Source organism: Capricornis sumatraensis, chromosome 4 (genome assembly GCF_032405125.1).
Source record: "Capricornis sumatraensis isolate serow.1 chromosome 4, serow.2, whole genome shotgun sequence".
Classification (NCBI taxonomy): Eukaryota; Metazoa; Chordata; class Mammalia; order Artiodactyla; family Bovidae; genus Capricornis; species Capricornis sumatraensis.
The window spans coordinates 158,086,865-158,104,192 of NC_091072.1; the positions used below are offsets into that span (position 1 = coordinate 158,086,865).

General features: G+C 65.1%; 1 protein-coding gene across 2 annotated transcripts in view; it reads right to left on the reverse strand.

The window, feature by feature from the left end:
* Nucleotides 1-1,887: 1,887 nt before the first annotated feature.
* Nucleotides 1,888-17,328, reverse strand: part of SCUBE1 (signal peptide, CUB domain and EGF like domain containing 1) — a 123,467-nt gene continuing 108,026 nt past the window's right edge. For both annotated transcript variants that reach the window (XM_068970777.1, XM_068970776.1), the window contains 10 exons: nt 17,193-17,309; nt 16,455-16,592; nt 15,063-15,266; nt 12,878-13,039; nt 10,880-11,047; nt 8,588-8,749; nt 6,662-6,859; nt 5,090-5,242; nt 4,654-4,733; nt 1,888-2,040 (listed from right to left, as the gene is read on the reverse strand). In XM_068970777.1, coding sequence (XP_068826878.1) covers nt 1,888-2,040; nt 4,654-4,733; nt 5,090-5,242; nt 6,662-6,859; nt 8,588-8,749; nt 10,880-11,047; nt 12,878-13,039; nt 15,063-15,266; nt 16,455-16,592; nt 17,193-17,309 — 1,535 coding nt within the window. The remainder of the gene's footprint in view (nt 2,041-4,653; nt 4,734-5,089; nt 5,243-6,661; nt 6,860-8,587; nt 8,750-10,879; nt 11,048-12,877; nt 13,040-15,062; nt 15,267-16,454; nt 16,593-17,192; nt 17,310-17,328) is intronic.

Sequence of the window (17,328 nt, forward strand, 5' to 3'; positions counted from 1 at the left end):
ACAGGGCTCTCTCTGCAAACTAGGGCTGGCCTTCATGGATCGTGCCCGGGGTGGGGGCGGCCCGGCCTGGATGGGGCTCCCCACTGACACTGCCCTACTGACCAGATGGGGCCCCCCAGCCCGCCTGAGCTGGAGTTTGGCTGAGGAGGCACTGGTGGCAGCCCTGGTGAGGCTGGGAACCTGCCACTGAGGATGCAGGTAATGGCAGTGATTCCTGAGTGCCCAGCCCTGGGTGGATCGTAAACCCAGCCCAGCCTCCCGAGGCCTCACGCACCCGCCCCCAGGCTTTACACCCTCGGCGCCTCATCTGGGCGCCTTAGCTGGGCTCGGCCCTGGCAGTGTGCGTGGGCCTGGGCGAGGAGGGAACCATCTGGAGGCCACGGGGGCGGGTGGTGGGAGCTCGTGCTGGGTCTCTCTCATGCTCTCGGGATGCAGAACGTCTGGTAACCTAATGCTCCGGGGCCCTGGGCCTGCAGGTCCTGCGGCCGGCGGCCACCACGAGGCAGCAGGCCAGGCCTCGGCCTGTCGGCAGTCCTCGCGAGCCCCATCCCGGGCGCTGGCTGAGCAGGCGGCGGTCAGCCCGCTCACACTCCAGACCATCCTTGTTTCAAAGAGAGACGGGGAGAGGTAGGCCGCTGGGCGGAGCAGGAAGACCAGGCCCCTGATGGCCGGCGGCCTCCGCCTGGGGGCCGCGCCCACCCCTCCCGGTGCCCGTGTGCCTGCCTGGAGGCACTCAGCATGGCCCGCGCGCACGGGATGGGGGGAAGCCTTGCCTCCCGGTGGCCAGCGGGCTTAGCATGGACTCTGCGGTCACGGCCTCAGGTCAGACGCAGGCCCCTTCCGAAGTTTACCACCGAGCCCTTGGGCCCCCCAGGAAGGGTCTGAGGGGAACACACTTTCCATCCAAGGGCAGCACCCCGGGCCCCCAGTCTGTACTCCAAAGCGTGTCCAGGGCCAGCCGGCTGCCTCCTCAGTCCCACAGGCTCCCGGCCTCTGTAAATGGAGGGGGCGAGTGCCCGGAGAGGCCGTTTCCTCGGTTGGGGATGTCGGCGACAGCTGGGCTCATGCTCGCTCACGGGAGAAGGGGTGGCGATGCGTACTTAGCGTTACTGAAGAGCAGTTCCCGCCGCGCCCGCAGATAGAAGTATATATATCTTTGTATTTATATTTACACGGACATAGTCCTCAGTTAGATGCTCTGTCCTGGGGAAGCACACATCTCACTCTCCCCTCCCAGCTCCCCTCTTCAGTCCCATCAGGGAATCCTGAGGCTCCGACAACACCCTCGCCCAGGGCCTGGGCCCTGTGACCCAGAGGCACCTGCGGGTGTGACGCTCCGCAGACATGGAGCCTGGCTCATCGGAGTCCCCAGCCGAGCCTTCACGCACCCCTCCTTCCACGGCCTGGCCTCCCGTCCCGGATTCTGCCTCTGAGCGCCTCCCTGAGACACGGCAGCCACGGCCCCTATCTCCCCCAGAGCACCAGGCAGAGGGCACGCATGCTCTCCAGGGGCCCGCTCTGCCTGGGACCTGCCCAGCTGGTGGCCGAGGTCCCGGCCCGGCAGGCATCCGCTGGGGCCGGCCTGGGAGCAGCAGGCGCCCTCAGTGTTCTGGAAGGGAACAGGCAGGGTGAGGGAGGGAGACAGAAAGGCTGCCTTGAGCAACGTTCTCCCACCGGAGCGGGGTTGGAGGAGGGCAGCTGGGCTGGGCTTTCTGCCTGGACTTGGTCTCGCCATCCACCGGCTGGTCAGCAATTCCCAAAGGGCAGGCGCCACGGCGGTTCCCAAGCCAGTGTGGGGGGGCCTGCGGATCCGCCTTCGGCTTCGACTGTGGAGGGGCTCTCCCCTCTCTGGGCAGCCGGCACCCAAGCAGGGCCGCCGTCCCTGCGTTACTTGTAGGGCCGCAGGAACCGGGACACCTTGGAGCGCAGCAGTTTGATGAAGGAGCGAGGAAACATCTCCTTGGACTCCTGGGCCGTGTACTTGAAGTAGTTCTGGGGGTGTGCCAGCACGTCAAAGAGGGCCTTGATCAGCTTCTTATCCTGCAAAACACGGCGAGGCCCAGCGTGAGGGGCCTGTGGCCAGGCTGGGGCGTGCGTAGCTCTGGCCACTTGCCTCTGCAACCCCCCGGGACCCTGAAGGGGTCTGGGGGTGTGTGCAGGGATGCAGCTGGGCTGGCTGGTGGGTTTCAGGACCCTACAGGCTCTGCCATACAGAGCATTGCAGTGTTAATAGCCTGATTGGTTTTTTAATAGTCTCCTGGTTTTAACTCTTGGAGTTCCACTGACGTTTTACCTTAAAAGGGTATGCTACAAAAACAGAACAAGACAACCCACCATGCGGAAAACGAGAGCATGTGGAGTGGAGAGCGAGGCTTTGGAGCTGAACCAACCCCCACCATCTCCCCCTCGAGTCCCCCCATCGTTGCCCCCTCGAGTCCCCCCATCGTTGCCCCCTCGAGTCCCCCCATCGTTGCACCCTACAATCCCCCAATGTCTCCTCTTACAGTCCCCCACAGTCGCCCCCTACTGTTCCTCGACCGTTGCCCCCTACAGTCCCCCCAGTGTCCCCCCTACAGTCCCCCCAGCATCACCCCCTCGAGTCCCCATCATTGCCCCCTACAATCCCCCAATGTCTCCTCCTACAGTCCCCCACTGTTGCCCCCCTACAGTCCCCCAGCATCGCCCCTACAGTCCTCCCAGTGTCACCCTCTAAGTCCCCAATGTCCCTCCTACAGTCCCCCCAGCATCACCCCCTAAGTCCCCCCAATGTCCCCTCTACAGCCCCCCACCATTGCCCCCAACGTCCTCCCTACAGTCCCCCCAACGTCCCCCCTACAGTCCCCCCAGTGTCGCCCCCTAAGTCCCCCCTACAGTCCCCCCACCGTTGTCCCCCTAAGTCCCCCCAACGTCCCCCCTACAGTCCCCCAGCATCACCCTCTAAGTTCCCCCAAAGTCCCCCCTACAGTCCCCCCACCGTTGCCCCCCTAAGTCTCCCCCAACGTCCCTCCTACAGTCCCCGCAGCATCGCCCCTAAGTCCCCCACCGTCTCCCTCAGCTCCTCAACCCTGGGGATGGCCCTTCTGTTGTGCCGAGGAATGTTTCATCCATGTGGGGTGATGACTCCTGTCTCAGGGATGAGAGCAAGGAGCCTGGTTCAGGGGTGCTTGGCACAGGGCCGTCTGGAGGGTCCAGGTGGCTCGCACTCAGGCGCCATTACTCACCAGGTGCGGCCCTGACCAAGCCCGGGGTGGTCATCTGTAAAGTGGGGCGATGCCAGCTTGGAGGAGAACCCTCAGGGTGGGCCTGAGGCTGGCTGTGGACCCCCGAGGCCCCCAGGCTTGGTAGGACGTGCTCGGTGACCGGCAGCCACGGGCCACGTGCTCGTCGTCTCCAGTGGCTGTCTTGGGGTCTGACTGGTCCCAGTATGTGGGTGTGCATGCACACTCATGCACCCACGCCCCAGGAAACACTGGTGGGGCTCCTCCCACATGCTGGGCGCAGCACCAGGGACACAAGGCTGAGCGGGAAGCCCTTGCGGGGAGTTGGGGGGAACCAAGAAAAAACAGGATGAAACTGTGATAAACTGCAGGCCTGCTGGCCGAGAAGGGAACCACGTGGGGCCTCCGAGTGCGACCTGGCTAGGGAGGTCCAAGCAGGCTGCCCAGAGGAGAGCTGAGCTGAGAGCAGCAGGATGGGAGGGCGTGCGCTGAGCAGAGGATGGGAAGGACGTTCCTGGGAGGCCGTGGCCAGGGAGTGGGGAGCAGAGGCCTGAGAGCTGCTGCGGAGGCAGGCGAGGCCACGCCAGGCTGGGCCGTGCAGGCCAAGGCCTGGACCTCAGGGGTGGGGACACCTTGGGTTCTGAAGCTGACGGCAGAGGGCTGGGATGAGGAGAGTTAGGCACTGTCAACCGGGCAGGTAGCGGGAGGCCAGAGGACCCTGCGTTTCCCACTCAACAGACAGGCGCCTGAGAAGGGAGATGAGGGGCTCCGTGCTCCAAAACCCCCAGGTCTCGTCCAGGTACGGCAGCACAGGTCAAACGTCTCGGCTTAGAAACTGCCTGCTGGGTGCGGGAGCGCGCAGGCCTGTGCGGGAAGGCTCTGTGAGCCGCCCTGTTTCTCAGGCTCCAGGCCAGGCTCAGAAGGCTTGCTGGGGCCATCAGCCAGGAGGAGGCGGCAGCTGGAGCAGGAGTCGGGTGGGGGCTAGCTGGCCCGCTCTGGTCCTCCACGCCACCCTCAGCTCCCAGGTGGGGGACGCTGTCCGCCCAGGGGCTGGGCTGGGGCCAGACCCCCAGACCCCAAGCAGATCCCTGGGGCTGGCTCTGCACAGTGAGAGCCCAGACCCTGACATGGCCAACGCCTGGTGTGGGACGGCCACAGTCCCCCGCATGACTGGGGGGGCTCCACTTCTCCAGACGTGCTCAGGATGGGGAGGGTGGCGGAGGAGTCTCCTGATGTCAGACACCACCCTGTTGGATGTTCCCCATTTCACAGATGGGGAAAGCGAGGCCCCGGGCCCGAGCCCGCCACCTTTTCTCCTCCTGTGACAGCTCTCCTCGCCTCATGTCAGTGTGGGTCTGGGGTCTGGGCTGGGGGTGGAGGGGCCCCTGATCATCCCAGGATTACAGGATCGCCTCCCGGAGAGAAGCTCACTCACTTTCAAAATTTCCTGGTGATTCTCTGAGGCGTAGAGCCGTCCGTCGCGGACGATGTCTTCGATCAGCTGCTGGTAGTCCTCTGCCAGGATGGGAACCCGAGACCCGCAGAGGGGGAAGGAAGGAAGGTGAGGTCAGGGGTGGAGGGCAGGGGCCCGCCTGCCCCCGCTCACCGTCAGCCTCTGCCCTCCCCCGGGGCTTCACGCTGCGGGCTTTGTCTTCCCACCCACACCGGTCTTCCCCTAGAACACGGCCTCCAACCCCCCAAACCCTGCTTGGGCAGCACCTCCTGTGGAGGCCCGCGGGTACCACCCGTACCTCTCGTGGGTCCTGTCTGGCCCCCACCCTCTCCGACGGCTGGAGCTCCCTGAGGCCGGTGGCGTGGGATCGGTCTGGGTCCCCAGGGCCAGGCTGGGTGGGCAGGATGGCCAGACTTACCGTCGTAGGTGACGTAGGGCACTTGGAACCCTTTGCCGCTGTTGCCTTCATTGGATTTGAACTGGATCCAGAGCTTCCGGGAGCGGGAGGTAAAGGCGATGGGCCTCTCGTAGGTCTGGCAGGTCTCATAGGTAGTGATGGATGTAGGTGAGGCTGGGGGCGGAGACGCATCACTGTTGAGCTGCCCCGGATTCACAACCTCACCTGTCCCTGCCCGCCTGCCTCCCCAGCAGGCAGCTAGGCAGCACTTGCAGCGCCCAGCCCCCCAAACACTCCAGCTCTCCGGTCCCCACGCATGTCCCCTCTGCCTCAAATGCCCTTCCCCACCCTCACCCTCAGGTCCTGCGTCCCTCTGAAACCAGTGTCCGTGCCCCCTCCTCCAGGAAGCCTTCCTGACTGCTCCACTCCCACCGTTTCCTCTCTGCTCTGGAGAACATTGTATTTCAGCCCCTTTCTACAGGCTGGTCACTGTCTTCCTGCCACCTGCTCCTCAAGGACAGGGCTCACGCCTGCACCCAGGACAAACCTGGGGCTGGGAGGAAGGGTCAGCCCCCTGCCTGGTGAGCAGATGAGCAAGAGTGAGCCGGCTAACCCTTGGGGTGCCTGGGGCTAGCCAAAGGGTGCCCAGTCCTTCCTGCTCCCTGGGGAGCTCTCCTGGGGCTCTTGAGAGGTGGGAGAGGCTGGCTCCCTAGAACCCGGCCCTGGGGACGCACAGTGAAGGGCAGGTGCTGGGGACGGGGGAGGCAGGGAGGGCAGTGGGCGGGGATGGTCCCGGACTGGGCTCTGACTGGCTGGAGGAGCCTGGGCAGGTGCCTCGCTCGTCCTGGCCCCGATGCCTCATTCACACGCAGAGATGGGGCAGGGGGTGCTTCTGCTCATCAGTGACCCGGAGCGGGTGATGCAGGCACCCGGGAACCAGGCAGCACACAGTGGACGAGGCCTCTGCACCCCCGTCCCCCCGTTCTCTTGCTCCTCCGGCCAGTCTCTGTGTGTCAGACTCATCCCAGGTCCCCGGGGGCAGGCACCGCCGTGTCCCCCTCCTCCTTCTCTAACATTCTGACCTGGGGCTGGCTCCTGGTGGGCGGGGAGCTCCCCCGCCCCCAGCTGAGGCACATGCTGTTCCGGGGGGGGGGGAGCGGGTTCTACCCGGTCCCTGGGGACTCAGGACCCCTCCACCCTTCCTGCAGCTGTGGCCTCTGGGCACGCACTGCTGCTCAACCACTCCCGAGGGGCTGGGCCTGCCACCTGAAGTCTCACCCTGAGCCCCCACAGGGTGGCGAGCCGACCGGCTGCAGAGGGAGGGGTGGGCCCTGTGTGAGCGCCCAGCCTGGTCCTTCACTGGCCCTGCAAAGCCCTGCGGGATAGGGGTGCTCCTGGGGCTCACCCTAGGCGGTAGTGTGGCAGGGTGTGGGGGACAACTGGGGTGGAGAGTGGCTGGCGGTCAGTGTCGAGATCTGGCAGGTCCTCAATCCCCACGTGGAGGGCACACCCCAGGCTCTCCCAATCCTTTCCTTGCCGTGCGGGAAAGCCCAGCCCTCGGGGTCAGATGCGAGCACCTGGACGGGCACCTACCGCTCTTCCTCATGACCAGGACGTCGCCACACTCGTCCTCGATGGGCAGGAAGATCTCGGGGACCACAACGAGGATCCTGCGCTTGGGCGGCGGCGAGATGTGCCACACACACTCGGCATTGGCGGGGTAGTCGCCGGGGTAGTTGGGGGACTCGATGTAGCCTGTGTAGTCGCCGAGCTCGCCGCCGCAATGCTGGTCTGTGGGCACCGTGGCCCGCAGCCTGGTCAGGCTGGCTGGCCCTCCGCCGCCGTGGAGGCCCAGGGACGGCTGGCAGGTGCCCCGTCCCCTCCTGGGCCCTCCTCCCCCGGCCAGGCCCTGGGCTGGTCCTTCCTCGGGGACCCCGTCCTGGCTGTCCCCCTCTTTCCTGGGTGCCCTTGGGGGCCTCACCTGCAGCTCCGAGGCTGGGCCTCATTCTGGCCTCCCACCTGGCGCCCTCGACCCCCAGCTGGTGGGCTCTGGGCCCTGCAGCTGTCAGCTCCCTGCCAGGCCCCTGCTCCCCTCCCGGGTCTCAGCCACGGCCACCTGTGCCCAGACGTTCCCTTTCTCTCCTCTGACTTGTCTTCCATCCTTTGCGTTCAGCGTCCCGAGAGCCCCCCAGGCGCCGGGTGCGGCCCTCCGCACAGAGCAGGCAGGCTGAAGGGCCAGTAGGCCCCCAGCAGGGGCAGCAGACATGCCTCCCTTCCTTTTCCATTTTAGCCAAGAGGCCAAATGTGACTTTTGAATGAGCTAACTGGTTCCTAGCTTAACCTGACAAAAGGAAGTTAGGCAAAGAAAACTGAGTGTAAATACTAAATATACAGGCTTCCCCGGGGGCCCAGTGGTAAAGAATCTGCCTGCAAAGCAGGAGCCGCAGGAGACGGGGGTTCGATCCCTGGATTGAGAAGATCCCCTTGAGAAGGAAATGGCAACCCAACCCAGTATTGTTGTCTGGAGAATCCCATGGACAGGGGCGCCTGGCGGGCTGCAGTCCACGGAGTCGCAAAGAGTGGGACACAACGGAAGCGCCTTAGCACGCACGCACTAAACATACGTAATTTTCTCACATGTTCTCATTTAAAACTCTTCTTCTCACTTCCTAATTTCTGGCAAGTGTGTCATTTTCACCTCATCATTCCAGAAACTTCCACATTAGGACGTTTAAACATTTAAAACCTTGCCTCTACTGAGCTCCACCGGGAGGCTGCGTGCCCAGTGAGGGCAGCCCCGGCACGGGGACAGCGTCCACCCTGAGGAGTAAGTCTTCTTCACGGGCCTCTAGGCTGTGACCAGCAGCCCCAGAAGCGGTAAACTGGAAGGGCCGGAAACTGATCGGGGAAAAGGTGAAATACTGGAAAACAGGCCCCAAAGGACACTGAAAAGTGAGTCAGAAATCCCTCAAGACAGCATCTTCTGGGTCAGGCCTGAATGATGTGCTGGTTTGAGACTAGGATGTGGCCTGTTTGCGACTGGCTTCTGCTGCCCACGCTACTCATGGCTGAAACACAGCCTCCTACAGACACAGCGTGGCCATCTGGTCTCCCCGTGGTGCCCAGACCCTGTACACACCGAGCACCTCGCTTCCCATCACTCAGCTCCTCTGGTCTGTGCCCCTGGACAGCCTTCAGAGCTGCAGGGTCCCCTCGGGCAGCTGCCCCTAAGCCTCCCTGGCCGGGCTAGGGCTTTTCCCCCCATAGACTGGAGCCTGGAGCCGGGGCCTGGCTGGGCACGGGTGAGCCACGGGCACCCACAAACAGTGCCATCAGGCCACTCGGCGGAGCCCAGGCTGGCTGCACCCTCCACACCCGGGCACCCCACCGCGCGCTGTGCGGATGTGACAGGGTAGGGAGGGGTTGCCAGTCTCCCTGAGGACACACGGGAGGTCACGGCTCACCCTGCCCCCACGACCTGTCCCCCGCCCTGCGCCCTGTGGGAAGAGCAGCGCTCACTCTTGCAGTGCGTGACGTTGGTGGAGCCGTCGAAGTCCGTGCTGGTGTTGCCCGGGCAGGTGATGCAGTGGTTCTGGCCGAACTCGGGCTGGTAGGTGCCGACGGGGCAGCGGATGCAGCGGTGGCTGGTGGTGGTGTAGTGGTGGCCGGGGGAGCAGTGCACTGCCGGGGGAGTGAGGCGGGGTGGGCATTCTCCCCGGGGCTCCCTGCCCTCCGCGGCTGACTCCGCAGAGGCCGAGGCCCTTCCCCACCTCTGGGTGACCTCCCACCCACGCCCAGGCCCTGAACCGGCTGACCCTCTGCTCCTGGACCCCACCCACGACCATGCAGGCTGCTCTGGGGACCGCGGGGGTCTGAGCAAGCCAGGCAGACGGAGCCCTGCCCCAGGGACAGCTCCCTGCTCAGGCTGCGCCCGTCTGACCCTCTGCGGCTGGTAACAAACCGAGAGTGAGATGCTCGGGGCGCACGTGGAGGGAGGCCAGGGGTCTGGTGTGGGGACTTGAGGAATGCGGAGCTGGCCCCGACAGAGGGTGTGGCTGGAGCAGAGGTCGGGGGTCACGGTGAGGCCTGGGCTTTCCTCGGAGCAAGCAAGACCACCTGGAGCCTCCCCATGCCCTTGGCTGCTGCTCTGGGAGCGGGCTCTGGGGGAGCTGGGTGGGGGCTGGGGCGGAGGCCCCGGGCAGGATGGGTCAGGGCCGTCGGGAGCTGGTGGCGGCCTGGCTCAGTTTAGAAGCTGGAACAGTCTGGCTCTGTTTAGAAGCTAGAGCTGCAAAGGTTGCAGACAGACTGGGGGTGGGGGGAGAGGGAAAGAGGACTCAGGGTGACGCCGAGGTTCCCTAGAGACCTGGCAGGAAGTTCCGCCGTGCACCGGAGGGGGCCTGGGCTCGTGGACTCTGAGGGGCTTGTTAGACACAGCGTGGAGACGTCGGGCAGGAGGGCAGAGCTGAGTTCAGGGGGAGGCTGGGCTGGGGACAAGCTGGGGTCATTCGGGCTCACGGATTTATCCAGACTCAGAAGCGAGTGCCTGGGGGCTGGGACTGGCTGGCTCTCCTGGTCGGGGGTGGGCCGGCCCTCCTGGGGTGGGGGGCGGACCGGCTCTCCTGGGGGTGGGGTGGGGGGTGGGCTGGCCCTCCTGGGGGTGGGGTGGGCCAGCTCTCCTGGGGGTGGGGTGGGGGGCGGGCTGGCCCTCCTGGGGGTGGGGTGGGCCAGCTCTCCTGGGGGTGGGGTGGGGGGCGGGCGGGCCTCCTCGGGGTGGGGTGGGCCAGCTCTCCTGGGGGTGGGGTGGAGGGGCGGGCTGGCCCTCCTGGAGGTGGGGTGGGGGGGTGGCCTGGCCCTCCTGGGTGCCGGGATGGGCCAGCTCTCCTGGTCAGGGGTGGGCCAGCCCTCCTGGGGTGGGGTGGGCCAGCTCTCCTGGGGGTGGGGTGGGGGGTGGGCTGGCCCTCCTGGGGGTGGGGTGGGCCAGCTCTCCTGGGGGTGGGGTGGGGGGCGGGCCGGCCCTCCTGGGGGCCGGGATGGGCCAGCTCTCCTGGGGGTGGGAGCGGGCCTGGGGCACAGGCCAAGGGGAAGCAGGAAGCGTGCTCCGCAGGGGCCGTGCCACCGAGAATGGACTGGGGCTCCAGCAGCAGAGGGATCCTGCGGGCACCGGATGGGAGCACAGGCACTGGGATGGCCGTCTGTCCGGCCGGCGGGGATTCAGAGAGGGTGAGATGGGAGGAAGCCGAGACATACTTCTGGGGGACGCCAAGAGTAAAGGCCAGGACCCCTGGCAGGAGCTGTGGGGGTTTGGGGGCTGGAGAGCCAGCTGGGAGGATTCAGAGTTTGTGGTGGGCCATCAGTGGCTGGGCAGGGCTGTCCATCAGCAGAGAGCCAGCCTTGGGACAGGGGTGGAGAGTTGGGGACATGACCGTGGCAGCACTGAAGACCTCTGATCTCTGACCTCTGACCTCACCCCACTGCCCCTCTGCCTCTTGCACTTCCTTCCCTCCCAACGTCCTCCCAGCGCAGCGCAAAGCCCAGTGCCTTGAGGGGCGGGCGGCTGGGGGCCCAGAGCTCCAGACTGGAGCTGCTGTGTTTGCCTGCCCTCTCGTCTGAGACTCTCGGGCGGGCGTGGATTGGCCCCCTGCTGTCCCGGTCCTTGTGTGCAGCACAGAGCTGGTCACCAATGTCCCCTGCCTGTGGGCTCCAGGCTCCTCCTCTGACCTTGGGCGCTTGAGAGGCGTCCAGGGAAACTGTCCCTGAGCAGAAGGGTTGGGAGCGGGGTCGGGGGTGTGGGGGTTGGGGGGGAGTCCTCACCTTTGGCCTCACAGTCTTGGAAGGAGGCGGAGCCCTCATGCTTGGTGAGCAGGCCCCCTCCGCAGGGGAAGCAGCCTGTGCGCCCAGGTTCAGGCTGGTAGGTGCCCACGGGGCAGGCCTGGCAGGGCCTGAAGCCGTCGGTGGAGAAGGACCCTGGAGAGCACTGGCCTGGAAGTCAGAGGTCACGGCTCAGGCTGGGGGAGGGGTGCTTCGCTCAGGCCCTGCCCTCCGCTCAGCCCTCAGCTGCCCAGGAATGGCTGCAGGCAGCAGGCAGCAAGCAACCAGGCCTGGGGAGGGGGAGGGATGCACGGTGTGGCCTTGGCCAGGCCTGGCGTCTCTCCTACCCACTGGGAGGGCTGTGGGATGAGGAGAAGCGCCCCTGCTGTAGAGCTGGGAAGGGTGGCCCCCACGGGTGGAAGTGGGAGGTCATTTATTTCAGGGGCCTCTGCCCGGGGGTCAGGCCAGGCTGTGTCTTCACGTGGGGGGGCAGCTCCTTTGGAAAAGACCCTGATACTGGGAAAGATTGAAGGCGGGAGGAGAAGGGGATGACAGAAGATGAGATGGCTGGATGGCATCACCGACTCAATGGACGTGAGTTTGAGTAAACTCCGGGAGTTGGCGATGGACAGGGAGGCCTGGTGTGCTGCAGTCCATGGGGTCGCAAAGAGTCGGACATGTCCGAGCGACTGAACTGACTGCACTGAACTGATGCTTCCCGGTCTAGCTGCCTGGCTGGGTCTGAGCAGAGGCAGGAGGGTCTGTGAGGTCCCTAGGGCACAGCTGGGACAAAGGGAGGGGACAACATATTCCAGCAAAGAGTCAGGATGTGGAGGGTGTCCTGGTGCTGAGCAAGGCGTGTGTTCAGGGCCTTCTCAGCCCAGACCCTGGAGATTGCTGCTCCCCCCAGGGGCCTCTCCCCGTGGCTCGGTTGGGAAAGAATCTGTCAGCAATGCAGGAGATCTGGGTTCAATTCCTGAGTTTGGAAGATCCCCTGGAGAAGGGAATGGCAAGCCAGTCCAGTACTCTCGCCTGGAGAATCCCACGGACAGAGGAGCCTGCTGTCCATGGGGTCGCAAGAGTCGGACACTACTTAGCGACTAAACCACCACCACCACCAGGGGCCTCTCTGGGGCAGAGACCACACTCCTGCAAGGGGCTGGGCCCGAGGGCAGCAGGCCAGCCTGCAGGGACTCAGATCTGATCCCTTCTGTCCCCAGGGAAGGCTGGAGGTTACCGCCGCCCTAAGGGAGACCCTTCCTCCCCCATTCTCTTGGGTAATCCCCACATGGCCTGGGAAGGGAGGCTGATGGGGGGAAGATGATGAGCCCATTCCCAGATGAGTTAAGTGTGGGTGCCGCTGCTGCTGCTGCTAAGTCGCTTCAGTCGTGTCCGACTCTGTGCGACCCCATAGACGGCAGCCCACCAGGCTCCCCCGTCCCTGGGATTCTCCAGGAAAGAACACTGGAGTGGGTTGCCATTTCCTTCTCCAATGCCTGAAAGTGAAAAGTGAAAGTGTGGGTAGTAAATGGAAAAGCTCTTTGCAAACCAAACTGGTTGGTAAGTTGAGAAAGGGTTCTCCCAACCACCTTCGGGGCAAACTGTGAAGTTCTCTGTGTGGGGCACGGTGCTTGCCTGGCATCTGGCCACACTCCACGAAGCATTCTGGCCCTGATGGGTGCTTCATGAGGGCTCGGGTGTTTGGTGAGCCATAAAGCACTGCGAGCCTCCGCTGCCAAGCCGCCCTGTGAGCCAGTGATCAGCTGTAAAGTCCTTTCCGACCAGCTCAGGGCGGTTTGGAAACGCACTGCGTGCAGCTCACTGAGTGCAGCCCAGCGCCTGCTCACCACTGTGCCTGCGCGCTGTGGGTCTTCAAGGCGCTCTGTAAGTGCAGCTGCGTTGACGTCCCCCCAGGGCTCAGCTTTGGGAACCTCAGTGCAGGCAGGAGGTGCCCCGTCCCCCCACCGCCCTGCCCTCCTCCGAGGGTGGGCCCCTACTCACCTCCGCACTCAGATACGTTGCGGGCACCAGCCAGGCCAAGCCCGTCGCTGCTGGGGCACGGTGTGCAGCTGAGCTGGCCGAGCCCGTCCTGGTAGGTCCCCGGTAGGCACGGCACACACTGGCCAGGCTCTCCGCTGAAGTAGGTGCCAGGCCCGCAGGCCACTGCGGGGGGCAAAGTGGAAAGACTGCTGGGGGCCGAGGTGTGGAGTGGGGGCCAGCCGATGTGGCTGTCCATCTCCTGGCACCCTGAGCCCAGGCTCTGTCCTTCCACAGAGGGCACAGCTCTCGTCCCTGGGGCCCAGACCCTTCCCAGAAGCGGCGGTAGTCAGGCAGTGGTCGTCAGGGTGGACTCTGGTCTCATGCCTTCTTCTGGCTGCTGCTGCTTAGGGCCCTCCCAGACCCCCCCTCTCAGCCCTCTGGTAAGGGGCCTCCGCACGCCCTCCAGCCCCGACCCCTCGCCCGTGGACCACCTGCCTCCGGGATGCACCGCAGTCACTTCATCCAAACGAAGCCCCCCTGCCCGTCCCTCTCCATCCCTCTGTGGGAGCTGCTACCTGAGGCTGTGGGGGGCAGAGCAGAGGGGCTGAGGGAGTGACGGGGCCCCAGGGGGCTGAGGGTACAGAGATGCAGGACTGAGGAGAGCCCGGGGAAGCTGGCGGCACTGATCACGTAAGCACACTGACGAGGAGACAAGGAAACAGGCTGGGAAGATAAGGAGGAAGGGAGGTGGACGTCTCCCTGAACAAGATATTCAGAAACATGGAAATAAAAAAGCAAGGTTACAAAGAAACCGAAGGTATTGAATCGGAGGTGCTGGTACGAACTTGTGGTTTTATAAAACACACAGATGTGGCCCACCCCCTCCGCCACACACACACAGACACACACACGCGTGCGCGCACGAAAGCATTATGGAGCAAATGCTGTTAGCCGTCCACAACGGGGGACTCTGGACAAAGCAAACGTGGACATTCTTTGTTCTGTCTGGCAACATTTCTGCAAGTTTGAAATGGTTTCAGAGTAATTTATTAAAAACGCATGAAGGGAAGCACCGCCAGTCCCCCGCCCTCCCACTGAGTCGCGGGGCAGCACCCTGCCTCCTGCCCTGTCTGCCCCCGCCGCCCGGATCCTGCCTTCTCCCCCGCTCCTGCATCTCTGGCCTAGTCTACGCCGTCTGCTCTGGGAGTGTGTCTCCACGCCAGTCAGCACCTCCCTGAGGGTGACTCACGAGCTTCTCAAGCTAGCCGGGACACCTGGAACCCCACCTCCTCCGACCCCCCTCCCCCACGTTCCCCCAGATCAGAAAACCACGGCCCCTCTGCCCAGGTGGCCCACGCCCCGGGAGCCGTCCTGGAAGCCTCCTTCTCCCCCGCCTCCCCCTCCAAAGCGTGCTCTCTGGCTCTCTCTCCCACGTCCGCCTCTCCTGCTGCCCCTGCTTCCAGGCCCCATCATCTCTCGCCAGGTCTCCCCTCCTCCTCCACCGCCCCCCACCTCGGCCGTCCCGCAGCTGAGGGCGGGTGAGGCTGCGCCCACTCGGTACGGTCCAGAGCATCATCCCACGGCGCCCGGGGCCGCCCCGGGCCGGCCAGGCCCTATTCTGTCCTGAGGGTGTGTTTGTCTGCTGGCTGCCTGCCTTCTTTCCCATGTAACTGTGGACCCCGCTAGAACAAGGACTCTTGCTGGGTTCACCTCCTAGCCCCCTGCAGCTGGTTCTGAAACCGTCCCCGACTTGATTCACCGGTTCTGGGGCACTGATCGCTAGGGGCACTGGTCACCAGCCTCTTTCATGAGACCTGGCTGCCTGTCCTGGGCCTGCTGTGGCCGGGCACCCCCCTTGCTCCTTGCAGCATGGCTGCCCCCCCAGGAAGCCCTCAGCCTCACAGGCATCTCTGCCGGGCTCCTCCTCTGCCCTTGGCTCCCACGCGCCTCCTCCGGTAAGCCTCCTCTAGCCACTCACTGGCCCCACACCCTCCATGCCCCTTGGCGGGGGCCTTGCTGACCTTGCTCTTCCTGCCTGCCCTCCGGGGGCGGGGGTTGCTATCTAACACCAGCCATCGCATCTAAGTGCTTCCCTTGGGGGGGCCTCCTCGTCCCCTGTCCCCTCCCAACGTGTCTGTCTCCCCTGTGAGCTGTGACCTGGGCTGGATGGACAGAGGCAGACTGCAGGTGACGGGCAGGGACTCACCGCATTTGCCGTCCTGCGGCGCGTGGCCGGGGCCGCAGGTCCCTGGGCCCTCTGGGGCCTTGGCCGGCCGCTGGGCCAGCTCGTACTCGGTGCCCGCGACCTGCACGGAGAAGTGCTGCCGGCTCAGGGACTTCCGCAGGGTCTTGACGGCGGCCTGCAGGCTCTGCTCCGCTCGCCTCCGCACGCAGTCGGCCTCACAGGTGTCTGCAGGGGCGGGTGAGACCCAGGCTCGCCACCTCCCCCGGGAGAGGCCTCCGCCACCACATGCCCCCCTCCGCCAGATGCGGGGGAAGCCAGGCCTCTGCTCGGGGAGCTTTCCCACAGCAGCAGCAGCAGCAGTGCTGAAGGGGGGCGCGGGAGGGCTGGAACGTCTGACAGGCTGGGGACCCAGGCTCCAAGAGGTGTGAGCAGTTCGAGGCCCCGAAGCAGATCTGAGAAGCAGGTAGGCTTCTGCCACTGCGATGCATCTTCCCTCGCCGGGCACAGCACCCTCATGGGAGCCCCTCCAGCCACACCAACACCCGTGAGGCTGCCTCTGTCTCCAGCACAGCGTTACAGCCCTCCGACCTTGAACCCGGGGCCCCTCGTGGCCTGGAGCCCTGTGCCTTGCTAGCCTTGATGCCCCGCACTCAGACTCGCCGTGAACTCCGCCTTCTGGCCGCCCTTTCCCGCGCCTCATCCCCTGAACACACCCCGCTCTCTCTGCCTCTGGGCCTCTTCTATTCCCTCCGCCTAAACACCATCCCTGCCACCTGCTTGGGGCCCCTCTCTTGGGGAGGGCCCTGAGCACTGCACCCCGTTCGTTCTTACACGCCCACCATCCAGTGTCTCCTTTGGCCCTGGGTGGGTGTGTGGCCCCTCCCTGCCCCCTCCATGACTGGCAGTGCTGCCAGAATGGGGACCAGGGTTTGTCCCCTGTTTCTGTAGCGTCCAGGGCCAGGCATGCCCCGCACACACTTGCTGAAAGACCTCCGCTCCTCTGTCACAGCTCAACATTCATTTATAGCGCGGAGGGAAATGAGGAACACAGTTCAGCCCACAAGGCCCCTTCTGGAACCTGGGAGAGACCGGTGCTGGGTTCACGGTCCTGGGGAGGACCTGCCTGGCCAGGGTGAGGACAGAAGGGAGGGGAGAGGTGGCGTGGCCCTCCCTGCAGCCCCAGGCCTGCTCCTGCTGCGGCCCCGGCCTCCTTCTCCACCCTGGGCTGCGCAGCTGCTTTGAGGCCCCACTGCTGGGGCCAGCTCCCCCACCTGCCTGGCCAGCCTCCACATCCGGGAGCCATCGTGGCTGGAGTGGGGGGCTGGCTTCAGGCCCAGCGGATCCCCGCCTGCCCTCCCTGTCTGCCGTCCTCGTGGAGGCTCTCAGCACCTCGCAAGGGGACCCCTCACTCACCTGAGGCCTCTTCCACCTTTGTTTCCACCTCGAACTCGGCCGTGATGTGGGTCACCTCCTTGGATGGGGACTTCCGGCCGCGGCGCCTCTTCTTGGAGGAGTCACACTTGAGGGTCACAAAGGTCATGTGGCAGTTTTCTGGACAAGGAAGGGGCCACTGTGGAAAAGGTGGCAGGGGGCGGGGAGCGGGGGTCCCACCTTGCCTAAGAGTCCAGGCTCAGACGGGCACACAGGCTGGAGAAGGCCAGGGTCTCAGGATGGGCCCTGGGGGACGGAACCCTGTACCCACCCCATCGAGGCCCTCACAGCGCTGCCTGTGGGGCCCCTGGAGCGTCTCCCTTAGTGAGGCCATGCAGCCCCAGCTCGGGGTGACCTGGCCCAGGTTAGGCCTGCCGAGTGCCCGGCTTTGTCAGGTTTTAGCAAACAGAGCTGGTGTGCTTTCTTTTGGCCCTGTTCTCTGGCTTTCCCCGTGGAGGTCCCCTGCCTGGAACGTCCTTCTTGGCCACCCTCATTCAAGAAAGGGCTCCTTCCACTTGGACATGAGCCGGCAGAAAGCCTCGCTCTGGGGGGAGCTCGCTGAACCCCAGGGTGAGGTGGAGAGAGGGGCCGCGGGGATGGTCTTCTGCTGGGACGCTGGCTTTCATCCCCAGGGACACCACCACAGTCTGCGGGGCACCAGAGGGGCTCTGAGGGCCCCACTGCCCGCCACGTGGGCTGGCACTGGGACGGCCCACTCACCCAGCAGCAGCTGCCTCGGGGCCTCCTTGGCTGGCTCCCGGCTTCGGGGCCGGAGGCGGCACTTGGCGTCTCGGATCTTGAAGCGTGCCTTCTGCCTGATGAGGGCGGCGGGGGCACCTGGGGAAAGCCCACACCC